The 14,510-nt window shown below is 37.5% G+C and overlaps 1 protein-coding gene and 1 pseudogene across 2 annotated transcripts; one reads left to right on the top strand and one right to left on the bottom strand.

Annotated features, from left to right (window-relative positions):
* The first annotated feature begins 6 nt into the window (after positions 1–6).
* LOC145238348 (intelectin-1a-like) lies at positions 7–12,015 on the top strand. 2 transcript variants are annotated; one of them, XM_080101491.1, is made up of 10 exons: positions 7–6,265; positions 6,590–6,697; positions 6,764–6,865; positions 6,930–7,015; positions 7,135–7,291; positions 7,586–7,677; positions 7,742–7,901; positions 7,969–8,143; positions 8,317–8,396; positions 8,456–12,015. In XM_080101491.1, exons 2-10 carry the CDS (start codon positions 6,640–6,642, stop codon positions 8,557–8,559), a joined length of 1,014 nt encoding a protein of 337 aa, XP_079957617.1. In that variant the 5' UTR covers positions 7–6,265; positions 6,590–6,639; the 3' UTR covers positions 8,560–12,015. The 2 variants fall into 2 exon arrangements, with proteins under 2 accessions (XP_079957617.1, XP_079957616.1); XM_080101490.1 differs by having other exon boundaries at positions 7–6,697.
* A 330-nt stretch (positions 12,016–12,345) lies between these two features.
* LOC145239024 (intelectin-1-like) lies at positions 12,346–14,046 on the bottom strand (annotated as a pseudogene).
* Positions 14,047–14,510: the final 464 nt, after the last annotated feature.

Raw genomic sequence — 14,510 nt, 5'->3', positions numbered from 1 at the left:
ACAAACGCAGCAAGGGGTGTGGTGTACGCGATCCCATGTCAACAGTGCAAGGAGATTTACATTGGCGAGACGGGAAGATCTCTGAATACGCGCCGTAAAGAACACGAGAGGGATGTAGCCAAGAAAGATGCTAAAAAATCGGCATTAGCACAACATGCTACTACCCTCGGTCACACCATAAACTTCTCTGCTGCCCAGGTGTTAGCTAGAGAAACCGATTTTCACAAGCGAGGTTTCCTGGAGTCGTGGAACATACATTCTCACACCAACACGATGAACGTTAAAACGGACGTTCTAATGCCGATAACTTATCGGTCGCTTTTGCACCATTGAGCCAGGTGTTATCACACGACCATTGGTGCGAACTGCGTTATTTCTATCGCCTTTTTTGTGTGTGTTTCGCCGCCCTTTTCGCTGTATAATAACTTGTGTTTGCATTGTATGTCATTACCCTGATGAAGGTGTTTCGTATGGGACATCGAAACGTTGGCATATTACAATAAAAAACTGCCGGAAGAGCTAAAAATTCTGTTAATACGTTATGCCTGGCAGCAACAGTGTATTCATGCTTTTCCATCTTCCTCTGATAAAACAGAGCTGTACAAGAAGCTCCCTCTTTGACTATCAAAGAGCGAGATGGATATTTGATCCCCAAACTTGTCTTTTATCTTCTTTGTTAAAGCCTGTATTTTGTAGCTATCCAATGTGTCTTCTGCTCATCCATATCCAAGATATTCTGTCTTGTGTAAGTCAAACATAGACTTCACATCGTCACGACGTCACGCACAGCACAAGGTAATTGCACCACAATGGATTTGACGTCATAACTGCATTGTCATGTGTCACGTCAATGATACAGTCGTACTTTAGGGAGTCTGATACTAGCGATGCAGCGGAACATTAGTCTGTCGTATCCCAATTATCATTGTATAAACTCAACTTGTTCGTTTGGCATTAGTTGCGAGTGGTATCTCACTCGTTTATGCTACCCCCATTTTTGGGCCCTTTGTGGGGAGTCTGGCGGGAAAAATGTCTGTCGTTTGTGGAATTAGCAAGGGGGCGCAGCACAATCTGGCTGCAAAGTTTTCACCTGCAAACAATTGTAAATGAAAGCATAGGAATAATTTTGGCGCTGATTTCGAACTTATTGTTCGAAATGGATGTCCAGACCACGAGGCGATTTTTATATGGGTGCCAAGATATAGTCGTTCTAAAAATCTATTTAAAATCTGTTAAATTGTATGTTAGTTTCATATTACAAGTAATGCATGTATATTACGTCATAAGTAACAAAATAAGGCAATTGTTTGCGCACAATTACACTTTGTGCCTTGTCTGTGACGTGACAAAACTCGCTTTGGAATTGGATCAATCCTGGGCGTTGTAATCCCATGAAAGTAGGTACGGTAATATTAATTCTACATGTCGTGACAGTAAACTTTCGTAATAAGGAGTAGATTAATTTTTGAATGTAGCAAAGTTATCAATACGATTGGGCAAACCAAAAATTGGGTCGCGAGCCGGATGAAATGACCTCGCGGGCCATAGTTTGGTGACCCCTGTGCTATATAGTCGGCGGTGCATTTTTTATTTGTTCTTAATTTCGCATCAGAGATTGCCTTGACTTTTAGTGCATCAACACTTTCTTGGCGACATTTGAGTAGTTTATAAGAATACTGGCAACGTGGCTCTGTGCGCGCAAAAGCCTTCTTTTTGGAAACTTATCAGTGTTGAAGTGGCTTTTTCCAACGTTCGGAACTAACTTGACAGTAGCTTAAAGCGGACCTACGATGTATGTTGTTTCCGAAAATCAAGACAAACATCATCAGTGCTAATATTTATTAAGGGGGCGTCAGATTAAATAAATAGTGTCAAGTAGGGCACGACCGCAAAAGTTTAAGAACCCCTGTTATAAAGGCAGCATGGTTTTTTATTTAATTGACCGGTTATTTTTGCTTCTTCGGTAACGAATAGGAAATTTGTGCTAACTGGACTGTTGCCGGTCCTCCAATGTGTAATTTGTGCATTTCTGGACCATGGATTCCACCGTCGTCATCCAACGTGCTGTTGCTGTAAATAACTGTATTGTTCCGAACTTAAAATCTACTGATCGCTTTGAATGTTACTGTGACTCTGGTCCTATAATAGTTCGGTAAGAGTCAACTTTACTGATATTCTTGCATATTGCCGTAACTAAAGTAGTGCATATTTGCAGAAACCGCTTCTGCCTTTATGCTCGTCTTGCTGCTTAACCCTCGAGCGCTACCTCCAGTGGTGGGATTCATTTTTTTGTCAGCCGGTTCTATAACAAAAGTCGCATTTCCAGCCGGTTCTGTTACAAAAAGTCTATTGACAGTAACCAGTAATGCTAACCGGTTCGCAAATCAAATAAATTTTCGTAGGACGGTTCTCAAGAACCGGTGCGAACCGGATGAATCCCACCACTGGCTACCTCTGCCCTTATTGCCCTAACAAAAGAATTCGTTATTTTGGCTCGTTGTTTGGAACAGAAGTGGTCTACGAGGCCGTGTGCAACGAGGCCGTGTCCGTGTGCCCGGGATTCGACAAAATGACACTGCTCAAGCGTCGTGAGTTTGTGCGCTCAAATAGCCTTTGTTTTATATGTCTTTGTTCTGGACATCGTTGTCGAAAATGTCCACTTCCGAAATCGTGCTCCGTTGAGGGTTGCGCTGGTAACTTTCATCACACGAAGTTACATGGAACCTTCAATAGAAGGACAGCTTTCAAAAATTCGAAAAACCCTGCCATGGAAACGACGAATGCGTCCGACAATAACTGCGGGGTCTACATCAATATCGTGCCGGTAAAAGTCAGACATAACGATGTTGAGGTACACACATATGCCTTCCTTGATCAAGGCTCTACTAATTGACAAACTCGGCTTGCAGCGTAAAGGTCAAAAAATCCGCTTGAGCACACTTACTGACAAATCCCGAGTGCAGGGGTGGCCAACCCGCGGCTCGCGAGCCGCATGCGGCTCTTCGCCTGGTTTTATGCGGCTCTTAAGTTATTGTCGAAGTTTGGGGGCATTGTGTATATTTGGGTTAGTATGTGGCGATCTGGTATAAAAATCGTTACATTTAAAGTAAAGCTTTAACAATTTTGCTTTTGAACAAACTTATTATCGGTATGGCCACAAACCTTGCCTTAAAGCTGCAACTTTATGTGGCAAATGGCTTGATTATGATGGCGTATATTCAATTGTGAACAATGAATGGTTGCTCATTGTTGCGTACAATGCGAATGAGACACAAAGGAACAGCAATATTTGCAACAAATGTGTTCCAAAGTAAATAATGCTTCAATCCGTTGTTTTTCGGGTTATAACGAACGTTATATTTTATCGGCAGTTTGTCTTGGGTTTGAATTGCGATTGTTGGTGGTGAATGCATAAATGACGTCGCAATGAATTTAGTTTCGCCACTTTGCACTTGGGGCACATGCGCGTTAGATGAAAATACCGCAAGTTTTTTTCTGCAGGGAAAATCTTTTAAATAAACAATTTTTGTCAAGTTAGCCTTCAAATTGGCAGTGAAAAAAGATTTTAGCAATTCACCAGAAATGAATCTCACCGCACGTTATTTATAGAATGAGAAAAAAGGGGGATTTTAATTCATGTGTTTTTGTTTGATGGATTCGTTGAAATGAGAGTTTTGTGTGAGAGACAGTGTTTGCACTGACCATTTATTGTTGAAAATGACTGGCCCGTGGTCTGTACAAGTCAAATTGTGTCATTATGATGTTGGTGTGCGACATTTAGAATAGATCTGGCTAAGCACAGGTCTCTGTGTGTGAGGAAGGGACGAGCCATTTAACAAATGTGCTTATGTGTATAGTGTGGCTCTTGTGGTAACACAATAAAAAATATGGCTCTTAGGCTTTGACCGGTTGGCCACCCCTGCCCGAGTGTATCAAGGTTCCACGGTGTCCTTAACTGTCGTGCCATTTGATGGAGGAGAACCTCTAAAGTTGAATGAGGTTTTGTCCATTGACGAAATTCCTGTCGCCGAATTGTAATCCAGCACCAAGTGTTCTTTACGAGTTCTCACATCTTCAAGGTTGCAGCCTGCCCCATGTGAAAGGAAGAACGGTCACGCCTCATGCGCATAATTTTTTAGTTCAAATTCCGTTTAATTTTTATCTTTTTTTGCAGACTTGTAGAAATGCCGGCGGTTAGGGCTATTCCCTATTAGGGTCAGGTGAAGGTTTAAAATCATAAATAACGTTAAAAACAAGCATTTTCAAACATTTGACCTGACGTTACCTTCTTGACCTATAAAGTGAACCGGACTCCAGTGCCGCTAGTTTTTGGCGTCAAATCAGCTGCCAATAAATACATGGGCGGCGAAATAAACACGTAATTTGGTAAGATTATTTGGGTATATTCTGAAGCGAAAAAAAAACCAAAAAAGAACAATCGATACGGTACAATGGTTTTTGGTAGGTGAAGTCGAAACTGTTTTATGCAAATTAGTTGTTGGATAGAACCACAAACACTGGAACTAAGCTGGTAGGTGGCGCAACAGGGCATAGGCGTTTATGGTGCATACTCAGCAATCATTCTTACCATAAACCCAAATTTCTTTATGGCACTGTTAAACCACATGAACTTGCCCTTTGTGGTGTGTGGCAGTTTTTCTCTTTGGAAGCTAACGGTTAATCACTGGGATGGTCGAGTCAAACTAACCAGATGGCACGTCTACATGACTATATCTACCACATGTAAAAGTTTCATCCAAATCCAACAAAGATTCCATGCCAAAAGTACGTGGACTAACTTCACCGTAGAAAAAGAAAATTTGAGTACAATCAAGATGTGTACCTTTCAGGAAAGTGGACCCATAATTACCACTTCCTCAAAAACTAGAAACGAACTAGGATTAGATTTAAACCAACCAATTGTAGGCTAGTTCATTTCAAACTTGAACTCCAAAATTTGCACGTTTTGCACTGTGTCATTCGCTGAAATTGATGAAACGCGTTTAGACGGAGCTAACGTGACTGTAATGTCAAGTCGTTTTTGAGCAGCATCATTTTGAAAACCGTCGGGTATTTTAACATGAGATTTTCGTAAGGCGCAATTTTTGCAACAATATCAGTTTTCAACATCCCGGTATGTTCTAAGTTTATTTTCTTTCGGTGGCATGCAAGATAAATGAGCTTCCCGGTTGGACAAGGGATTTTTGAAAGGGCGAAGCGACGCGTGGAGCTGTTTTTCCTTTTCATTCCCCATTGTTTACATTTAAACATTTTTTTGGTTTCGCAGTTTTACGTGGCTTCGAACATGAAACGCATGTTCGTATAACATGCCTAAAAATGCCGTCGGACAAAGTATAGCGTTTTGAAAAAAATGGTAAATTAGATCGGAATTAGAATTATTGCCATTTGCTCTAATTTGCCGAATTAGGCAACTAGAATTATCTAGTTGTCCGAGTCTGCACGCAAGGACTATAGCGTCGTACTTTTTTTTGTGACGCAAATAGGGCATTAATGACGGAAACGCAGCATTAATGCTAATGCACGCCATGTTGAAAAGTCGTGATCAGACTTTTGTGGTCATCGTTTCCGCACTGAATGTAAATGTTAAGCTATGCAATGCGTCTTACAGTTTTTCTGCACATTGCAATTGTAAAACCGTAGTTGACTTTTTTGTTAAATTTGCGTTAGGTTATGTAGAGTAGTGGTTCTCAAACTTATATAGCTTCGGACTCAATTAAAGACATTTTAGGCGTAACGTTATAAAATATTGCGAAAACACAACAACAAAAATTATAAAAAAACTAGCCTTGTTTTGCATGTTACGTTAAAAGCTGTGAGTCAATTTCTAAAAATTATAGTTTACACAAAACCGATTTATTTTTTACAACAATAAGCTTCAGTACTGCGATAGGAACAGTTGTTGCATTTAAATGTTTTGCTGCGACGTTTATTTGCAGTATTGAAAAAAAAACAGTTCGAGAGCAGCTTCTATGTTTACTGTATGATACTATTTGCTTATGGGTACCCAAAACGTACTCCATGACCTGTAGTTCAATCTTTGGTTGTGAAACGTTGATATAGAGTTCACCAAAGCTAATTGAGCAGTTGGGTGTATAGACACACGAATTGCAAAATTTGCAAACCATAAACAGTAGGAAAAACAAGCCTAATTGTTTAATTTTTAGCAGAAAACTTGTTGTAAAATGTTTGCAGTTTTGTAACTTTTCAAATTTTAGATCTTTGCTTTTTCAAACTTGGCTTTAAGGTAAGACGGTTTGTTGGTTGTAACAAAGCGATAAGAGTGACAGAGATAATTACTTTAGAACAGTGGTGAACAACATCAGCGTGCCATTTTGTTGTTGTTGCTGTTGTTGTTTCAAAACTACGTATATACATAAAATGCAGTGAAAAATACTATTTTACATAGTTTGATTAAAGTTTAAATAAAACAAAGTTAGAAATAAACAAGTACATGTACTTATAAGTGTGCACGGCCACATAAATTTGTATCCGCGTATGGTTCAATGGTTGCCAGCCACATGTAAAAGAAAAGATTAACATCGCAACTAAATATATATATGTGTTATAGGGCGACTGAACGGAAAGGGTTTGAAAAATATCAATAATATTTTGTTTAAAATGCCCTCAAATATTTACGAAATCACCAGAGCTTCTGCATCAAAGTCCAAAATCTCGGGTATTTTTTCAATTCAGTTGTTAAATACGAAAACTATAAGCTGTTTTACTTTTACTTTTTTGTTAGAAACCTGCACAACATGGAACGTGGTAGCGGTCATCGCATTTCTGCTTAGCGTTGTTGCCATAGTTATTGGATTGAACAATATAGTGACAATTTCATCACAACGCAAGTTTTATGTTAAATATTGCAATCAAAGTTTAACTTAAAATGCTAAAAAAAATGCTTTTAGGTATTCCAACATCGTGCAAGGATATTAAGTCGACACAGACTGGTCTGTACGTAATACAACCAGATTCCTCTTTGCCTGAATTCGCGGTTGGTGGTTGATGTTCTTGACCTTGATTTTATTTCAATTTTTATTTGCCAAACTGGCATGTTGACCACTCTTTTGAGTAAAAAAAAATTACCATGTTCCGTTGACAAACTAAAAACAGGTATATTGTGACATGACATCGGCCGGTGGTGGTTGGACGTTGGTTGCTGCTGTGCACGAGAACAACATTTACGGCAAATGTACTAAAGGTGACAAGTGGTCAAGCGAACAAGGTTCAACCTTGTTTTCAAGAGCCGGACGCCGAGCCAATTATTCAGGTCATTTTTCGAATACAGCTATTTGCTGTTTACAGTCGGCGACCGTTCATAAACTTTTAATGTTTGCTACATCTGTATTGACAAGGTCAAAGAAAAGCACAGCGACATATGCACTAAAACTCTAAGCCGTACATCAAAGTACAATGTCTAGTCTAGACTCGTAGAGTGGAAAGCAAATGCTAACAATGAATTTGAATTCAAAGTTTTTGCTTGTAATGACGAAGTTCGAAATAAATTTGCTGATCTTATACAAATATTAGTCCAACTATTGCTTAGACAGCAATGTTTGTTCAGGGTCACAAAATTGGCAAAACTTTAACGTTTTTGGAGAAATCTCTGATGTTACCTACAACGACTACAAAAACCCTGCTTACTATGCAGTAAAGGTCTGATTTTTTGAACGTATATGCACGTGTAATTTTGTTTGTTTATTAACGTGCATTTTCGTAGGCTTCAAACGTTATGGTTTGGCATGTTCCAAACAAAACACCACTTTCGGACATTTATGACAAAGGATTTCTGAGGTACTATACCAGCAACAATTTTTTGAGCAATTATGGATCAACTTTGCAATCATTGTATTTTAATCATGTTCCATTACAACATGCAGGTAAAAACAATGGTTTTACTTTCTGAATAAATATTTTTTGCCCATTAATGAAACTGTGAATTTGCAGGTTCTTATAGATACTTCAATTTAGTTGCACCACCAGTAAACTATTTGTTGGGAAATAACACTTTTGTTGTTTCCAAAATTCCTGCATACTACAGACCCAATATTAAACCCGGCTACCTTCAGTTTCGGGCATTTGATGAACGAGGATTTGCCAATGCGCTATGTCCTGCAATAAAGTAGGTTTTGAAAACAAAGTTTAAATTTAGGTTTCAAAGTTTGAATTTCATATTATTTTTTTCTGTCATGACTTCACGCAACCAATTATAAGACAATAAAAGTATCTAATTGTTTTTAGACAAAAAAATGGAAAAAAGGCTATAAACTTTTAACATGCATTGTTAATTAACAGAATGACACGTGGGGATTCAACTCGTGTTTGCATAGGAGGTGGAAGGTCACGTGATTCCACTGTCTGTGGCGATTTTGCGGGTACAAGATTTTTTTGTCACAGTTGTAGATGTAGTATTTTAAAGTTGCATCTTTTTCAGGATGGGCTACTGATTCGGACAAAGTTTTATCACAAAGTGTTCCGACAAACAAAAGCAGGTCACTGGAAGATATTTCATCCAGTGTGCTTATTTTTACCAGATAATTTTTCAAATGCCAAAATGTATCGATATGTTTATTGTTTGGAAATAAAATCAAAATCAACAGGACGTAATAACCCCTAACAACTACATATAATACCAAGCCTAAAACTACGAAAATAAACTGCAAAGTTTTAGTCGACTGGAAATTACGTCATCACTAAAACTGACTTTTTCCAACGATAAACCCTGATTTTTATAAATGGCCTAAAGATGGTTTGCAGAATTGTCTTGCCGGTTGGAAATGTATGGATTATAGTTATCTTTGTGTAAATATCATTTTGAAGTACTGACTTTCAGTTGTACTGTTTCAAAATAGCATATGAACTATGTAGAAATCTGTTCGTAACTGCAAATAAGTTAGTAAACTTTTTTTCATTTATTATGTGTACATTTTAGCTGTGACAGAGAAATGTAGTGCTGTTTTAGGGTAATAACTTGTTAATAAATTTGCAGATGCACATTCATATAATTTAACCATACGGGATCACAGTAACTTGCAAATTTATTTTATTCGGTAAACTTAAGTTTAGGGTCTCACAGACATGGGGTCGAATACACGCGTCCTGTATTCGAATACTTTACGAATAACTGCATGACTGTATTCGAATTCATGAATACTTTGGTAATTTTTGAGTGACAGCAATTCGAATTGTATTCGAATAAAACGAGTCAAGTATTTGTATTCATGAATTGTTGACCAAACTACAACGACAAGTAATTCGAATACTATTCGAATAAACCAAGGCATGTATTCGTATTCATAAATTCTACGCACTTTTTAAAGTTCGGCAATTCGAATTGTATTCGAATAATGCGAGTCAAGTATTCGTATTCACGAATTGTTTCGTAATGTTAAGGTGGCAGCAATTCGAATTGTATTCGAATAAAGCGTGTCAAGTATTAGTAGTCATGAATAGTTGACCAAAAAACAATAACGTGTAATTCGAATAAACCCCAAGCGTGTATTCGTATTCATGAATACTTCGTACTTTTTGAGATGGAGCAATCCGAATTGTATTCGAATTAATAGTTCTAGTTATTTGTATTCACGAATTGTTCAGTTGTTGTAAGAAGCAAACAATTCGAATAGCATTCGAATGCACCCATTTGGATATTTGTAGTTGCGGAAAATAAAAGAAATAAAATGCCCCGAAACTTAAAAGGTATTCGATCAAAAAGTAACATGGGTTTATAAATTGCAAATTTATTGGTAAAAATGTAAACCAACGAGCTTTTTTGCCACATTAGCTTGACTGATTTAAGTCTCCGTTATATAAATTTCACCAAATTTACATGAAATGTTGGCTTCATGAACACGCTACACCTGTCGTGTGCTGAGAACAACCCAATGTTGCAAGCTTTGTAACACAATTCCATTTATGTAACGTCACAATTAAACTTCTATATGTCATTGTTTCGTAACATACACTAAAACTTGTCAAATCAGGTCACATTCACTGCCAATTTGAATTGTATTCGAATCTATTTGGCAAAAATATGTAGCAAAATATTCTCGACTACTTCTAGTCTGGAGGTAATCGACAATTCGAATTGTATTCGTAAAAATGTAGTCATGTATTCGATTTTACGTATCTTACGTTGACAAAGGCTGACAACAATTCGAATTGTATTCGTAAAAATGTAGTCATGTATTCGATTTTGCGAATTGTTACATAGCCACAGGCTGACAACAATTCGAATGGTATTCGTACAAATGTAGTCATGTATTCCATTTTACGAATTGTTACCTTGCCAAAGACCGACAACAATTCGAATTGTATTCGTAAAAAATATCGTGTATTCGAATTTGCAAATTCTTAGGTTGGCAAAACCCTACAACGATTCGAATTGTATTCGAATAAATTTACTAAAGTTTTTGTATTCATGAATTGTTGGTTCAAACGTTAACCTCAACTATTCGAATTGTATTCATGCACTATCGAACAAAAGCCAAAATCATTCGAATACAGCACGAAGGTGCCAAAACCTGTATTCGAATGCATTCGAATACGAATGACGAATACGAATGGTCCCATGTCTGGGGTCTCAATCCCTCCACATTTATACCAGGATCAGCGCTCCTAACTTGGTAAATAACAGTTTTCCTTCATTGGCGGCTTTACCGCTGAAACCCAAAGTGAAGTGGTAACACCGAACAAAGCCTGCACTAAAAACATCTTTAACATGATACAGGCTATTTACACCTGCGCAAATGCGACACTATATCCTCACGTTTTAAATCACAAAACACTTCGTACAAAGCGAGGCACAAGCGAGAACTGCCTCTAAGTTTACAAGGCAAGTCAAAATAGTCGCATGACCTCGCTGCCCAGTTACAATTGTCAAGCGAGTCGTCGACGTCCAAATCATTAGTGCAAGAGGGTCACTTACAAAACAGTTAAATGTAGCGGTACCTAAAAAACGTGTCATAGAAAACAAGGAGAACTGCAATAATAAGCATATTAAATAAAGACACAGTGTGCAATTGAAAGTGAATTAAATTATAGACAGTGAAAACAATGTTATGCATAAACAATGAAAGTGTGAGAAATCGAAAGAACCATAAGTGTGCAATACGTTATCTATAAACAAACCTTTTATACAAAAAAAAAATATAGTACCAAGACAAATAAGTAAACGAAATGAATTTAGTGAATATCATACAAAGAAAATAACAATGTGCGCACGTGTACATTACACTTGTATGCATCATTTATCCTGCCCATGCTGTATATGTGTCCTGATATTTTTTTTATATTTGTCTAATATGGTATGCAGTGTTTTTTTAAAGGTGTTTTGGGGGACCTCCAGCGGTTTCCCAAAATTTGCCAGTAGCCTAATAAATAATTCGTTTAAGCAAATATGGCTATTTTTTGGTATTTAAATGAAACACTTGCGGTCTCTTAAAACTACTTAGCGGTCACCCAAACCAAACCTTAAAAAAAACCTGATGGTATGTTTTCTTGTATAAGTTGTTGTGACACTTTTCTTTTCACGTTTTTCGTTCCTTGCGTGTGATGTATGTTAAACTTTAACACGGTTTCTTGTTTTCCCTCTTTGTTTCATTGAAGATAAAATCGCCCTTTACAATTTATTATTTTATGACTCCTGCTGTGTGCTGTGATTGTTTGTTTTTCTAGCAGCGTCTCGCGTGATACTATCCTTTCCGGGTTCTGTTTTGGCTTATGCGTGGTGTGGACGCGTTTTTGATGGTCGTTCTGTTGTGTTGCGTTGCGTAGTGAAAAAATTTGAATCAAACATTCCTTTGAAGTGAAGTGAAGTGAAGCCATCGTTGGCACAATTGGTTTTAGCGATATCCGTCAACGCAAGGTCTTGGACTCTTTTATGAATTGGAGAGGTGGAAAAAAAATGACAAACTGCCAGTTAGAGCTGTTAGGGTCGGGTTGAGGTATTATCATTAAAAATTCAATTAACTAACTTTAAAATTTACTGCGGAACGGGACCGTATGAATATTATGTCGCAGGTATGCGAACGCAAGAACGGGCGATACCCTGTAAAGCCCAACACAAGAGAATAATTAAAATTACGAGAAACTAGTGGCTATAGTTTATTTGAAACACGATAATTTGTAGCTTAATTTGGTAATGTTTACGCCACAGAAATTTTTCCGCGTATAACGCTTTGGTCTATGAATTGACGTATGTCCTGGGGCCAAATACATTTTAGGAACCGACTATAGTTTGGTATAAACAAACATGTTGCTTCAAAAGCAACATTGCTCCTCCCTAGAGAGGACTTGCTTAACGAGCAATACCTTTTGTAAAGGTTAGATTACAACCATAGTAGTAAGATGTATCGTACGATCCCAAGTTCCGTGCAAGACATCCGGTGTCCTTGACCTTGAAGAAGTCTTAAGACTTCCGCAGGAATCACGTGACCTTCCACCTCCTATGCAAACACGAGTTGAATCCCCACGTGTCATTCTGTTAATTAACAATGCATGTTAAAAGTTTATAGCCTTTTTTTCAATTTTTTTTGTCTAAAAACAATCAGATACTTTAACTGGTTGCGTGAAGTCATGACAGAAAAAATAATATGAAATTCAAACTTTGAAACCTAAATTTAAACTTTGTTTTCAAAACCTACTTTATTGCAGGACATAGCGCATATGGCAAATCCTCGTTCATCAAATGCCCGAAACTGAAGGTAGCCGGGTTTAATATTGGGTCTGTAGTATGCAGGAATTTTGGAAACAACAAAAGTGTTATTTCCCAACAAATAGTTTACTGGTGGTGCAACTAAATTGAAGTATCTATAAGAACCTGCAAATTCACAGTTTCATTAATGGGCAAAAAATATTTATTCAGAAAGTAAAACCATTGTTTTTACCTGCATGTTGTAATGGAACATGATTAAAATACAATGATTGCAAAGTTGATCCATAATTGCTCAAAAAATTGTTGCTGGTATAGTACCTCAGAAATCCTTTGTCATAAATGTCCGAAAGTGGTGTTTTGTTTGGAACATGCCAAACCATAACGTTTGAAGCCTACGAAAATGCACGTTAATAAACAAACAAAATTACACGTGCATATACGTTCAAAAAATCAGACCTTTACTGCATAGTAAGCAGGGTTTTTGTAGTCGTTGTAGGTAACATCAGAGATTTCTCCAAAAACGTTAAGTTTTGCCAATTTTGTGACCCTGAACAAACATTGCTGTCTAAAGCAATAGTTGGACTAATATTTGTATAAGATCAGCAAATTTATTTCGAATTCGTCATTACAAGCAAAAACTTTGAATTCAAATTCATTGTTAGCATTTGCTTTCCACTCTACGCGTCTAGACTAGACATTGTACTTTGATGTACGGCTTAGAGTTTTAGTGCATTTGTCGCTGTGCTTTTCTTTGACCTTGTCAATGCAGATGTAGCAAACATTAAAAGTTTATGAACGGTCGCCGACTGTAAACAGCAAATAGCTGTATTCAAAAAATGACCTGAATAATTGGCTCGGCGCCCGGCTCTTGAAAACAAGGTTGAACCTTGTTCGCTTGACCACTTGTCACCTTTAGTACATTTGCCGTAAATGTTGTTCTCGTGCACAGCAGCAACCAACGTCCAACCACCGGCCGATGTCATGTCACAATATACCTGTTTTTAGTTTGTCAACTGAACATGGTTAATTTTTTTGAGTTTGGGCCGTGTAACCATGCCTAAGAGTGAAAAACTAACGCAGCAAAATGACTTTTCCGGAAAATCAAAACTTTTTGGGTCATCTAATTTAGGTGGTCAAAATTCTGTTTGTGCCATATTTTTGAGGTGAATGACACGTAATTTTGATAGGTGATTATAAAAGCAAATCATGTACTGTTTTGTGCAAAAAGTTACGCTTTCAGTTCATGATCAGTCCATACTCTTTCGTTAAACCTTTGTCTACTTACAATTAATAAAAAAAACGATAACATAATAACCTTGTCGTTCACGGTTTAGGTTCAATTCGCCAAATACAGCTTTGGCGGATTGCATTGCGTTTGTTTCAAATACACTTTTTCAATAACCGAATTGATGCGGTTTTAAACTTAAATTTGTGGCAGGTCTTAACGTGCCCTGGTACCTGATTGCACCATTTCTCCCCGCTCCACAAACAACAAAAACAGGGCATCAATGCAATGTAAAGAACACAATATTATTCGATTAACCAATCTAAATATGACAACGCGCATGTTTAATTTTTTACTACAACCGAAAACCGACCAAGTTGTTATTGCGGAGCAAACACAGGATTGCCAGCTGGAACTTTATCAGATACATGCTAAAACAATTCTGTTCGAAGCTTAACTACAGCTGAATTTACAAATTCCAGTGAAAGAAAAACGTAATGCAGGACCAAAATTGGACATTTATGACAAAGGAGTCACTTTTTACAGGTGAAGTTTGTAAAATTTCGCTTCATAAGACGTTGCACAGAACATGAAAAGTTCGATTTAAAG

Source organism: Phallusia mammillata, chromosome 7 (assembly GCF_965637545.1).
Source record: "Phallusia mammillata chromosome 7, kaPhaMamm4.hap1.1, whole genome shotgun sequence".
In the NCBI taxonomy this organism is placed as follows: domain Eukaryota; kingdom Metazoa; phylum Chordata; class Ascidiacea; order Phlebobranchia; family Ascidiidae; genus Phallusia; species Phallusia mammillata.
Note: the sequence above shows the minus strand (reverse complement) of the source record. Positions and strands in the feature narration are given on the sequence as shown.

Coding starts and splice junctions, on each gene's coding strand:
- LOC145238348 (XM_080101491.1), top strand. CDS start 6,640: ATGCCCTCAAATATTTACGAAATCACCAGAGCTTCTGCATCAAAGTCC. Junction 6,698..6,763: donor ATCAAAGTCCAAAATCTCGG/GTATTTTTTCAA, acceptor CTTTTTTGTTAG/AAACCTGCACAACATGGAAC. Junction 7,678..7,741: donor CTGCTTACTATGCAGTAAAG/GTCTGATTTTTT, acceptor GCATTTTCGTAG/GCTTCAAACGTTATGGTTTG.